The sequence below is a fragment of the Syngnathoides biaculeatus genome, chromosome 2, assembly GCF_019802595.1.
Source record: "Syngnathoides biaculeatus isolate LvHL_M chromosome 2, ASM1980259v1, whole genome shotgun sequence".
Taxonomy (NCBI): domain Eukaryota; kingdom Metazoa; phylum Chordata; class Actinopteri; order Syngnathiformes; family Syngnathidae; genus Syngnathoides; species Syngnathoides biaculeatus.
The window spans coordinates 29,484,577-29,497,352 of NC_084641.1; the positions used below are offsets into that span (position 1 = coordinate 29,484,577).

General features: G+C 46.5%; 1 protein-coding gene across 1 annotated transcript in view; it reads right to left on the minus strand.

Annotated features, from left to right (window-relative positions):
- Window positions 1-163: 163 nt before the first annotated feature.
- Window positions 164-12,776, minus strand: part of LOC133495604 (sterile alpha motif domain-containing protein 10-like) — a 33,493-nt gene continuing 20,880 nt past the window's right edge. The window contains exons 3-8 of the mRNA XM_061810467.1: window positions 9,987-10,093; window positions 6,454-6,635; window positions 2,845-3,013; window positions 2,625-2,771; window positions 289-405; window positions 164-183 (exon numbers count right to left, since the gene is read on the minus strand). Coding sequence (XP_061666451.1) covers window positions 164-183; window positions 289-405; window positions 2,625-2,771; window positions 2,845-3,013; window positions 6,454-6,635; window positions 9,987-9,999 — 648 coding nt within the window. The 5' untranslated portion in view covers window positions 10,000-10,093. The remainder of the gene's footprint in view (window positions 184-288; window positions 406-2,624; window positions 2,772-2,844; window positions 3,014-6,453; window positions 6,636-9,986; window positions 10,094-12,776) is intronic.

Sequence of the window (12,776 nt, forward strand, 5' to 3'; positions counted from 1 at the left end):
TTTCCACGGAGTTGAGGAAAACTTTCAACTCGCGATCACTTTTGGGACTCTTCGCTGCCCGGAGTAACTTTCAATGATGATGCGGAGCGGAAAGTTTTTCACGGGGCCTAAAATGAGTCAAGTTGGCCCCCAGGTTTCAGTCAAGTGTACAGCAACGTACAAGTTATTTAAATCGATCAACACCTGCACAGATTTTCGTTGATATTTTAATTATATTCAATGCAGTCATAGAGTCTACACGGACAATATAAAAATACCAATATGGCAACAGAAGGAATCATCATCCACCTGTGTACTGTGCGGCTGGTCGGTGCAATACGCCGCCACAGAATGTCCCACTCTCACAAGCGGGACTTGAAGTGTCCACATTTCTGGCTGTTGCTAACGGTCTCTTTTCGAAGAACCCTGTGAGACACAACGGAAGAAACAAGTGATTGAACGCTGCAATAATTGTTACTTCTTCTTCCTCTTCTTTTCCTTTCGGCTTGTCCGGTCAGGGGTCGCCACGGCGTGTCATCTTTTTCCATCTAAGCCTATCTCGTGCATCAACCGTCTCTTCGGTCTTCCTCTCGGTCTCTCTTCCTTGACAGCTCCGTCCTCGTCACCCTCCGACCAATTTGCTCACTCTCTCGCCTCTGGACAAGTCCAAACCATCGAAGTCTGCTCTCTCTCGAATCTTGTCTCCAAAACATCCAACTTTGTCTGTCCCTTGAATGATCTCATTACTAATCCTATCCAACGTGTTCACCTCAACATCTTCATTTCCGCCACCTCCAGTTCTGCTTCCTGTCGTCTCCCCAGTCCCACCGTCTCTCATCCGGCCTCACCGCTGTTTTATGGACTTTGCCCTTCATCCTAGTGGAGACTCTTCTGTCACATAGAACACCAGACACCTTCCGCCAACTGTTCCACCTCGCTTGGACCCGTTTCTTCACTTCCTTACCACACTCTCCATCGCTCCGGATTTTTGACCCCAAGTATTTGAAGTCATCCACCCTCGCTATCGCTTCTCCCTGGAGCCTCACTCTTCCCCCTCCGCCCCTCTCATTCACACACATTTATTCAGTTTTATTTCAGCTAATCTTCATTCCTCTCCTTTCCGGTGCATCCCTCCATCTTTCTAATTGTTCCTCCGCCTGCTCCCGGCTTTCGCTGCAGATCACAATATCACCTGCGAACATCAATCACTATCTGTGGAATCCTAGTACCCAAATTGGAGCCCTATCGTTCGCGTTGCAGCTGATCGGCCTAAGTTAGCCTAGCCTAGCCTAGATCGCTAACAACAAAATGCATCTGTATACCAACATTTTAACTGAGCTGAACTAATATTTAACATTAAACATTAGTACTTACACGAACGGCAAAACCTATGTTTAGTTTACAACGAGGACCGTGAAGTACTTAGCAGGAAGTTGGACAAGTAGAAACGTCAACTTACAGGCCCAGACCACCTTAGCTTAGCTGGCTAACAACGAGACGCGTTTGAGAGCTCTGGTGCATGCCAACGTCGTTGCTGACCAATACAGCAAGGGTAAAAAAAAAAAAACAAGAACGGCATTATGGGAGATCACGCTTGAGGAAGCCATCGTTGTCTAAAAAAACGCAAGGCTGCACGCTTGAAGTTCGTGGATGTTCCACAAGACTTTTGGAAGGTCGTTAAAAGCAGTGGTTGATGTAACCCAGGGGTAAAAATGAGCCTGTCCCAGCTTTTTGGGAATGTGTTGCAGCCATAAAATTCAAAGTTAATGATTGTTAGCGGAATACAAAATTGATCAGTTTGAACATTAAAATATCTTGTTTTTATAGTGTGTTCAATTGAATATTGGCAGAACACGATTTTCAAATCCTTGTACTCTGTTTTTATCTGTTGAATACAACGTCTCAACTTCATTAGGATTGCGGCTGGAATTAGTCATAACATAAAGGTCATGTGAGCAAATTTCTTGTGTATCAAGCTAATAATCGTGAATAATGGTGTTCAAATAAAATATTACTTTGCACCCAATTAAAGGAGATCTTCACTTTGGGGTGTACTCAACGTTGTTGCCAGTGGTTCAGGGAAAATATTTGAGTTTGCGAGAGATTGTGTCACGTCCCAGCCTTCCGGTCCTGGCTGTGCGTGGCCAGCTGGTTGGGAGGCGCACACCTGCGCCTCATACGATCTGATGAACCCCTGTATAAAGAGGACCCCGGGGACGACTGGTCCTCTGCCAGATCGTCGCATCTCATGCCCCGTTCCTGCACTCCCGTATCTCTGATCGACAACCCGTGTGTACCGACCTCCGCCTGTTCTCCAACCGACCCCGTAAGCCTGACTCCTTTGACACTTCTGCCTTCTTTGATCGATCTCCTGTGTACCGACCCTCCCCTGTCCCCTGACCACCCTTGTAAGCCTGCCACTACTAGTACTTCTGCTCTCTTGGACTGACCTGCTGGTAACCGACCTCAGCACAAATAAAGACCTCCTCTGTACTGCCTGCTTGCCTCTTGAGTCGTGCATTGAGGTCCGCCCTCGAGCCTCACTCATGACAGTTTGAGGGGTGTACTCACTTTTGTGAGGTTCTTCAACAAGGCAGAAGCATCCAGCTTAGTACTTAAGGCTGACGCTGGATGTTGTCACAGACCTTGACCTCTGCTGAGCAGTTGCAGGTTGCGTCCCTCCTCCTGAACTTGCAGCTGAAGAACTTGCTGGAGCAGGTCCTGCCTCAGCGTCTCTTGGACCAGTCCCATCCTCGTCAGCTTGTCGCCGTTCAGTCGGAGCAGCACCCGCCCTCGAAATCCATTACAAATCAAATGAAGGTGGTAGCAAACAACTTCTGTTCATCCCCGGGACGCTTGGCGTACCTGTGATGGCGTGATTGGAGAAGGCCTCGACGTAGGCCAAGTAGTTGCGCGGGCAGTGCTTCTTCAGCCATTTGCAAACGTCTTGCTGCGTCCACAGCACCACGGGTCGGACCAAGCTCGGCTGTGCCGGGCTGGTGTTGTATATGCTGTAATTGTCACACGAACGAGACTGTAGGCGGGGACAGAGGGCAGAAAACACATGGGTGGAAAACTCAAGGCCAGAAAGCCAGACATCGTTTGATGTGGCCCAGGAAAGAAAAGTGTCTTAGTTGGTCATGGTCCTGCCGGTCCAGCCTTGGCTGTGCGGATTCCCGCACACCTGCGCCTCATGGTGGCTGATTGGGCCCGGTATATATAGGACCACGGGGACGACTGCTCCGGCGCCAGATCGTCGCAACTCATGCCCCGTTCCTGCACTCCCGTATCTCTGATCGACAACCCGTGTGTACCGACCACCGCCCGTTCTCCGACCGACCCCGTAAGCCTGACTCCCTTGATACTCCTGCCTGCTTTGATCGTTGTCCCGTGTACCGACTCCTGCCTGCCCGCTGACCTGCTCTCTACGCCCGACGTCCCGACTACCGCTGCTGCGCCTGACTGCCTGCCCGAACCCCGACCTTGGAATTACACCTGCGTCTCCCGACTCCTGCATTTGGGTCCTACTTCCGTTCTGATGGGTCGTGACATAGTTCTTTGAAACTCCCCGTGGAGTGAAAACAAACGTTTTCTAAATTTGACACGACAAAACAAAGTGTTAACAACTCTACCAAACTTGAATAATTGAAAAAAAAAAATCACCAAATATATGAATTCGGGTTTCAAAATATTTACAAATCAAGCCTTTCTTCCTCCTCTCAAAAACTGAATGTGATAAAACCACACCCCACTACACTATCAAACAAATACAGCGACTACAACCTGAAAAAAATGTATCCTACATCCTTTTTATGCCTTCATATTGCTACTTGTTTGAGCAGCAAAAATCCATCTTATTAAAGCCACTAATAACTGGAAAATATCACACCAAGTTGTCGCTGTTTTTTTTTCATGCTGCGACAACGAGGCACTCTAAAGCGGCCATGTGAGTGCAAAGCCCGGGTGGAGACACCGACTGCTAAACCAGACTTTGTTTTCTTCCCTTCACTCTTCCACCATCTCTCCGTGACATGCGGGTGACATTCATGGTGGACAACGAGGCACTCTAAAGGCTTGAATGCCCGATACACACGCTGGCTGTCAAGAATAACTTACAATTATTTTTTTTAGATGATTCCCCTCCCACCAATCACTATTAGCATGCTTTCTGCGCTGCTATCTGCTAAAAAACTAAACTAGTGTGGTCTTCTTGAAACACCCCAAGATGTTCCGAAACCCCTGGATAATACAAAAGTAGTACCGTAATATCCGGCCTACAAGCCGCGACTTCTTTCACACGCTTTCAACCCTGCGGTTTATGCAGTGATGCGGTGCTGGCGTTAGCGCCATGCTAGCATTAGCACACCTGGTTATAAGCCTCAGTAAGAGTTTAATGCTAGCGCTGCGCTAATGCTAGTACCATGCTAATACTAGCCATGCGCTGATGCTAGCGCCGAGGTTTATAACCAGGTGCGCTCTGTAGGGCGGGAATTACGGTAATTGGTGCAAAGGAAGTACAAGTGAAGTGATTTTTTTTTTCCTCTGTTGAGTGGCTAAGATGGATGGATGAATAAATGGATAATTTATTTAAGAAGATTAGTTTTAATGATAGCTTTTTGGGAAACATAGTTCATGATCATGACTTTTTTTGGACGTAGAGGATCGAAGGCTGGGCAGGGTGTGCAACTGCAGCATCAGCCGGGTTGCAGCATTAGCTGTGCTACTTTAGAGCCAGCCAGCCAGCCTGGGGGGGTGAGACAGCCTCCATTTTGTCTGAAAAAAGTGAGCACGTGTAACGAGACAAAGCCAGTGGCCGCATTTTCCTGACTGTTTTTTTTTTTTTTTAAATGTTCATAGAAAGGGATGCAGCCGAGGAGCAGTAACATCTTCGAGACGGACATTTTCAGAAATGTACAACACGGGTGGTGACTGCACGACGTGTTACCGTTGCTTGGAGCCCAAAATTATGTTTCATCTCGCGTTTCTCTCCAAGATATGAGGCAGAATCTGTAACCGTCAACATTTGCAACACATCATTTCAAGACATTCATCAAATCATCAAATAAGTATTTGAACACCTGTCCATCAGCTAGAATTCTGAACCTCGAAGACCTGCTAGTCCGCCTTTAAAAGTCCACTTCCAAGGATGATCCTGAATCAGATGCGCCTGTATGAGGTCCTCAGCTGTATAAAGACACCTGTCCACCCCAGACAATCAGTAAGACTCGAACTTGTAACATGACCACAAAGACCAAAGAGCTGTCCAAAGACACCAGAGACAAAATTGTCCAAGGGCTACGGAGAAATTGCCAAGCAGCTTCGTGAAAAAAGTTCCACTGTTGGAGCAATCATCAGAAAATGGAAGAAGCTAAACATGACGGTCAATCTGGATCGGCGAGATATCCCCTTTTGGGGTCTCAATGATCCTTAGAAAGGTGGGGAATCAGCCCAGGACTACACCACAGGACTTGGTCAATGACCTGAAAAAGAGCTGGGACCACCGTTTCCAAGGTGACTGATGGTAATACGCGAAGACGTCATGGTCAACGGTCATTGGCAGACTTAAGCCAATGACCATTTGGATGATACAGACGAGTCATGGGAGAAAGTTTTGCGGTCAGATGACACCAAAATGGAACTTTTTGGTCATAATTCCACTAACCGTGTTTGGAGGAAGACGAATGACGAGTTCCATCCCAAGAACACCGTCCCTACTGTGAAGCACGGGGGTGCTAGCATCATGCTTTGGGGGTGCTTTTCTGCACATGGGACTGGACGACTGAACCGTATTAAGGAGATGATGACCGTAGCCATGTATTGTGAGATTTTAGGGAGCAACCTCTTTCCCTGAAGATGGGTCGTGGCGGGGTCTTTCAACACGACAATGACCCGAAGCACACAGCCAGGAAAACCAAGGAGTTGCTGCGTAAGAAGCATATCAAGATTCTGGCGTGGCCTAGCCAGTCCCCAGACCTAAACCCAATAGAAAATCTTTGGAGGGAGCTGAAACTCCGTGTTTCTCAGCGACAGCCCAGAAACCCGTCTGATCTTCAGAAGATCTGTGTGGAGGACTGGGCCAAAATCCCTCCTGCAACGAAGAACTACGGGAAACGTTTGACCTCTGTAATTGCAAGCAAAGGCCACTCAATATTAACATTGGTTTTCTCAGGTGTTCAAATACTTATTTGCAGCTGCATCACACAAATAAATCGATAAATGGATATATACATATATATATATATAGATAGATTGATAAATATATGGATTTTTCTTTTTAGTGGACATGCACCAACGATAAAAATTTCAGACCCCTCCATGATTTTGAAGTGGGAGAATTTGCAATATAGCAGGGTGTTCAAATACTTATTTTCTTCACTGTACTTTCCCCTGGTGGCCATGGCGTGTGCACATTGTGGTGCTCTAAATTTCATCGGGCAAAGCAGATTTCAGATGTGAGTCAAGACGCGAGATAACCTGACGGGCCTCCGTTCCCGGCCGCTGCAGCAGCTTGACCGGCCGGCCTCCCGCCGCCTTCTGTCCGCGACCGTCGTGCCAGGTCAGGTTGCCGCCGGTCCGCCGACTCAGCTGCTGCTTAAAGTCGTCTGGCAGAGCTCTGTACTCCACGGCCGGCCGGCAGAAGCTGAAACTGGACGCCGCTGCGGAAGGGGGGAACGAAAGATGATGAAAGACCGGGAGGCGGATGATAAACACGGGACGTTGCGCACGGCGCAAACGGAGGCCGCCGCGATGTCATCGAGAACGACGTGCTCGGACCTGGCCTGGTGATAAAAGAGCAGCCGCGAAGGGACGTTTAGCAACGGCTCCCGGGGGGCAAGGTTCAAGAATTTGTTCACGGTGAACCGATGTCGAGGTCTGTCGTCGCTTTCAACGGCGCGCGGTTTGCCGACGTCGGCTAATTAAAGAAAGCGCAGTCAACGTGTTTCTCTTGGCCGGGGGGCCCCCGGCAGAAAGCAACCCCCTCGTTACGGATTCACGGAGCGGGTTTGGGGGAGGCTTGCTGGCGGCGTTTGGAGCGCGGCGGGCCAGATGTGGAACATCTTGAAAAAAGGTCTCATCGTGTATCAAGAGGAAAGGCCAATGCTGTACACGCACATTTTCTCTCTAAGGCTGCAAGCGTTCATGTTTTACAATCATCTTTCATCATTAAAATTACTCCAATGAACTTCATCACTTCTTGCCATCTAAAAATGAACAACTGAAATCTTTGGAATGTGTTTTTAAATCATCAAAATAGCACGCGTTAGATTACGTATGATCAAAAATGTAAATATAGCAATGAGATTGAAAAGACCGGGAAGATTGCAATCTTGGTGCAGCAAGTGTTATTTTTTTGTTGTATACTCGAGAAATTTCGGTTTCGGATCCAAAGATGAATGTAAGATAAAAATTCATAATTCCAGTTTTTATTCTTCATGATATTTACCTCTTGATGGTTTTTTTTTTTTTTATTATTAATAATTGTCTCCTATCTGCCAAACTGCTAATTACTGTGAAGTGAGTTGAGTTCACTTGCACGATATAATTTTTATTCACAAGTCAAAGCACAAAAAAATCAGGGAAATGACAGCTTGTAGTGTCATTTGAAAAACTAAATTATGTTGCTCATATCTGAAGGCACCACTAAATAATATTTGCCCCTTTGGTTAAAGGTGACAAGGGAAACCGTTTTTATTTATTTTATTTTCCTTGCAGTAATTATTTTTTGTATTCATTAAGGTGTTAGAAATAGAAATGTTGCCATTTTTATTCATGCAAATTGTGTTTTTATATCAAGAAAAGTGTTTTATAAAACCATCCATCAATCCAATTTCTTAGCCACTTATCCTCACAAGGGTTGCGGGGAGTGCCGGAGCTAAACCCAGCTCTCATCGGGCAGGAGGCGGGGTACACCCCGAACTGGTCGCCAGCCAATCGCACTCACAGTCAGACCTTGGGGCAATTTAGAGTCTCCGATTAATGTTGGGATGTGGGAGGAAACCGGAGTGCCCACCCGAAGAAAAGCCGGTGAAAAGCCCCGCAGGCACAGGGGAGAACATGCAAACTCCACACAGGCGAGTCTGGCATTGAACCCAGGACCTCAGAACTTTATAAAATCAAGGAATTACTGTTTTTTTGTTTTTTTTTTTGTTGCAACACAGGTGGGTGGCACGATGACTCAGCTGGTAAAGCGTTGGCCTCACAGTTCTGAGGACCCAGGTTGGATCCCGGCCCCGTCCCTGTGTGGGTTTTCTATGGGCACTCCGCTTTCCTCCCACATCCCAAAAACATTAACTAGATACTCTAAATTCCACCAAGGTGTGATTGTGTGCCCTGCGATTGGCTGGCGACCAGTTCCGGGTGTACCCCGCCTCCTGCCCGTCGACAACTCGGATTGGCTCCGGCACTCCCCGCGACCCTCGTGAGGATAAGCGGCAAAGAAAATGGATGGATGGATGCAACACAGGCCATGTCAAATGCAATTTTTTAGCGTAGGCCATGGACCACCAAAAATTGGAAGGTGGCCCACACAGGCCCGAGGGCATAGATTGCACACCCCCTCGCTACACAACGTGAGTTGTTTATGAGTCTGCATTTTCCGAGTATAAAAAAAAAAACTTTGCGAATCCTCCACGTGAAGTGAGATACAAATTATGTTTATCGACTTAATATGGGTCCATGAAAGAGTACATTTGGGTTTCCGTCCGTAAGAACTTTTTACGTCCTTGCATTCAACATCCGGCCACAATTGAGGCAAGACGACGGTGCCGATAAAAATAAACAAAAATAAAAACCGTCTCGTCGCTTCATCTGCAAGACGCTGACGTTGAAAATATCCTTCCCGGTGTTGCTCCGCCCTGCGGCTGTTGTCGTAAACATTCCGCTTTTCAACAGCGAAGGAGATAATTAGGAACAGTCGCTTTAGAACCATCTGAAGTGGGACTGAAAGATCCATACAATAGCAAAAAAATTGACATAAAGATATCAACTTGATGGAAAATTATATGTGGCGGTACGGTGGCTCAGCCAGAAAGCGCTGGCCTCACAGTTCTGAGGTCCCGGGTTCAATCCCGGACACGGCTGTGTGGAGTTTGCATGTTGCCCATTGACAGCTGCGATAGGCTCCAGCACTCCCCGCGACCCTCGTGAGGATGAGCGGCTAAGAAAATGGATGTACAGCATAAAACAAAGGATGTGTCAAATGTTAAGCAAGTCAATTGAAATGGACTAAACCAAAAATGTTCATGATTGTTTCAAATTCTTCACGCTATGATAGAATTATTCTTTAAATGTTCTTAACACGGTGGCCTCACAGTTCCGAGGACCCGGGTTCGATCCCGGCCCCGCCTGTGTGGAGTCTGCATGTTCTCCTCGTGCCTGCGCGGGTTTCCTCCGGGTGGGCACTCCGGTTTCCTCCCGCATCCCGAAAACGTGCAACGTTAATTGGACACTAAATTGCCCCTAGGTGTGATTGTGAGTGCGGCTGTTTGTCTCACTCTTGCAACCCCTGTGAGGATAAGCGACTAAGAAAATGCATGGATGGATGCATTTACATCCATATCTGTTTGTATAATACTTAAAAGCTTTGGAAGAACTCAGTCAAAGGATTTCGAAAAATGCGGCAGCAGTGCGTGTGTGTATACGTGTAAGTGTACACGTGTGTTGTTCCGGTTTCCCCCACCATCCCAAAAACATCAATTGGACACTCTAAATTGCACCAAGGTGAGATGGTGAGCGTTTTTCTCTATGCGCCCTGCCATTGGCCGGCGACCAGTTCAGGGGGCACCCCGCCTCCTGCCCGTTGACAGCTGGGATAGGCTCCGGCACTCCCCGCGACCCTCGTGAGGATGAGCGGCAAAGGAAAGGGACGGATGGACGGCACCGCACAACACTCGTGTATCTCTTGTTGAAATTTACAGTAAATTGCTGTTATTATATTGTGGGAAGCTCCGTCAAACGGATCACGACAGTACTTTTCGGTTAGTACTGGGAAAAAGCAAGGCACCTACCGTCAACAGCCATGGCGCTTCGGGGGTGTGAGCATTTAATGGAGGTCGCGCGTGGTTTCGGGCGGCGGCGGCAGCAGCAGAGACGCCATCCCGCATCCTCTCACGTCCTGCAGGAGTGAACGAAACCGGTAGTGACACGCACCGCTGACTGTGTGTGTGTGTGTGTGTGCGTAAGTTGTGAGGATGGGGCATGTGGCTCTTTGTCGAAAGTGCAGCCTCGGGGCCTGTTATTAACGCGGCCAGTGGAGAATGACAAACAAGCCGCGTGAAAAGCCTCACAAGCGTCTCCGCTGGAAGAAACGGAGCTCCTCCCCCCCCCCCCCCCTGTGATGGTACTTCTTTTTTTTTTTTTTTTTTTTTTTGCTGAAACGGGCGCGTTAGGCGATATGAGTGACCCGACAGACGACTTCTTCGAGTTACCGGCTGTCGTTTGGCTTATTTTTGCGCTTTAACCCGTGAACGTAAAACTCTTCGCGTGTGGGGAAAAGCTGACGCCTCCCGACTCGTGACGTCGTGAATTGCGACGTGGAGCAGAATACCGCCAATCAAAAAGCACCCTGATACCACATAAAGACGTCCATCCAATTTCTTGGCTGCTTATCCTCACAAGGGTCACGGGGAGTGCTGGATCCCATCCCAGCTGTAAATAAGCAGGAGGCGGGGTACACCCTGAACTGGTCGCCAGTTAATCGCAAGGCACATAGAGACAAACAGCTGCACTCACAATCACACCTACGGACAATCAAATTCCACACGGTGAGGGCCGGGATTGAACCCGGGACCTCAGACGATGTCAGTAATTACAGTTTTTCGATTTTTTTTTTTTTTTTGGCAGGGTTGCTTCAAATAATATTTAATCATAATCCCCACATTTAAAATACAATACACGGACATAAATATTGCGAAACTTCACCATGATGCTATTGATTGAAAGTTGAATTTATTTTTATTGAGTTGATATATTTTTGCAAGAGTTGTTCCCTTATTATAGCGAACTGTACATCTGCGGTTATCAAATCATGGAGGCTCACAGAATCCATCCAACCAGCCATTTTCTGATTGCTTATCCACACAAGGGTCGCGGGGAGCGCTGGAGCCTATCCCGGCTGTCATCGAGCAGGAGGCGGGGTTACACGCTGAACTGGTTGCCAGCCAATCCCAGGGCGCATAGAAACAAACAACCATTCGTCACTCACACCTATGGGCAATTTAGAGTCTTTAATCAATGCGTGTTTGGGGGATTTGGGAGGAAATTGGAGTGCCCACCTGGAGAACATGCAAACGCCACACAGGCGGGTCCGGGATCGAACACAGGACCTCAGAACTGTGAGGCCAACGCTTTCCAGCTGCTCTACCGTGACACAACCATGAATAAAAATAACCTGATGTCATTTTTATTTATCAATGTGCTTTCTCCAGAATTATCTGTATTTTCCCAAGCAAGTCATTTTTCATATTTTTTATTTTCTAAACAAGGCCATTTTAGAAAGTTGTCTCTAAGAACTTTCAGGAGGATTTGGGAAAAATTACCGCTTATCTGGAAGCGTTGTGTGAGATCAACATTGGTAGTGGAACCAAATCTTTTAAGTGTGTGGTACGTCTTCTGCGGTGACGTCATAGGAGAGAATACCACACAGAATTTCATAAAATCTGTTAAATATTTGATTTTTTTTTTTTTTTAAATCTTCAATGTGCAGGGTCTGACAAAGATTTTTTTTTTTTTTTTTGGTCAAGATTTGAAAAATCCTAATGTGTATCCCACATCCTGGAGATTGTGTGCCGGGCCCTGTTTCAGATCGTAGAATCGGGATGTATAAACCCATCAGACCCAAGGACAATATTATAAAATAATCTAAAATAATCTCATAAAACAAGTGGCAAAATACACAAAAACGGGCCAATCGTCTTTGTGTGTGTACCGGGCTTTATATCATTGTAAAGTCCTGAAGACATTTTGACAACAAATTTGATAATATTAAAATAACATTGATGAAATTAAAAAAACACATAAACACATTTGTGGCCTAACGTGGATAATATTATTCACTGTATACAATGTAATAAACAATCACATTACGTAGATCCATAAAGGCACCGCACGTCTCTGCCTTGGAGAGAGGCCGCTGATTGGTGGAGAACCAGGAAGTACAAGCACGCAGCGGAAGAACCACATCTAGAAAGAGTTCAAAAGTTTAGTTTGTTCAAGTCACAGTTTCTAAACCTTCTAAAAAAAAGCGGCAGCCTCTCAGTTCCGCAGGCTACAAAAGTTCAATTTTTCCGCTACTTATATTAGGCGTTCAGCTGCCCGACAACGCGTGGAATGCTGGAATGAGCGGCAGGATTGCGCCCGAAAAATAGATTTGGCTGTTCCGAGCTCTAATGACCACAAGGGGGCAGTATAATTCTGCCAGCAGTCAAGGACCTCTAACGAGGGGGAAAGATTATTTTTTTTCATGGACTTCCTTGTCATTTTCACGCCAATTTAACATAACTGCCATAATGTACCCCTAATTGCCAGACCATTTTAAAAACGTTGCTTATTATTGAGAAACTTAGTTTGCAATGTTATGCGGAATAAGCCTTTAATGTGTACAGCAAAGACAATCTGTCAGAATTAAAAACCAGAGAAGAATGTCATATTTTAACCACTGACTTTAAAAAGTATAAACCCACAGCAATGGTTTTATTTTCCAAGAAATAGGATGCATTATAAAAACAATATGTCTTTTGTTCTTGAAAAAAAAAATGTAACAATATGCCTCTTGTTTCAACAAAATAAACACATGCAAT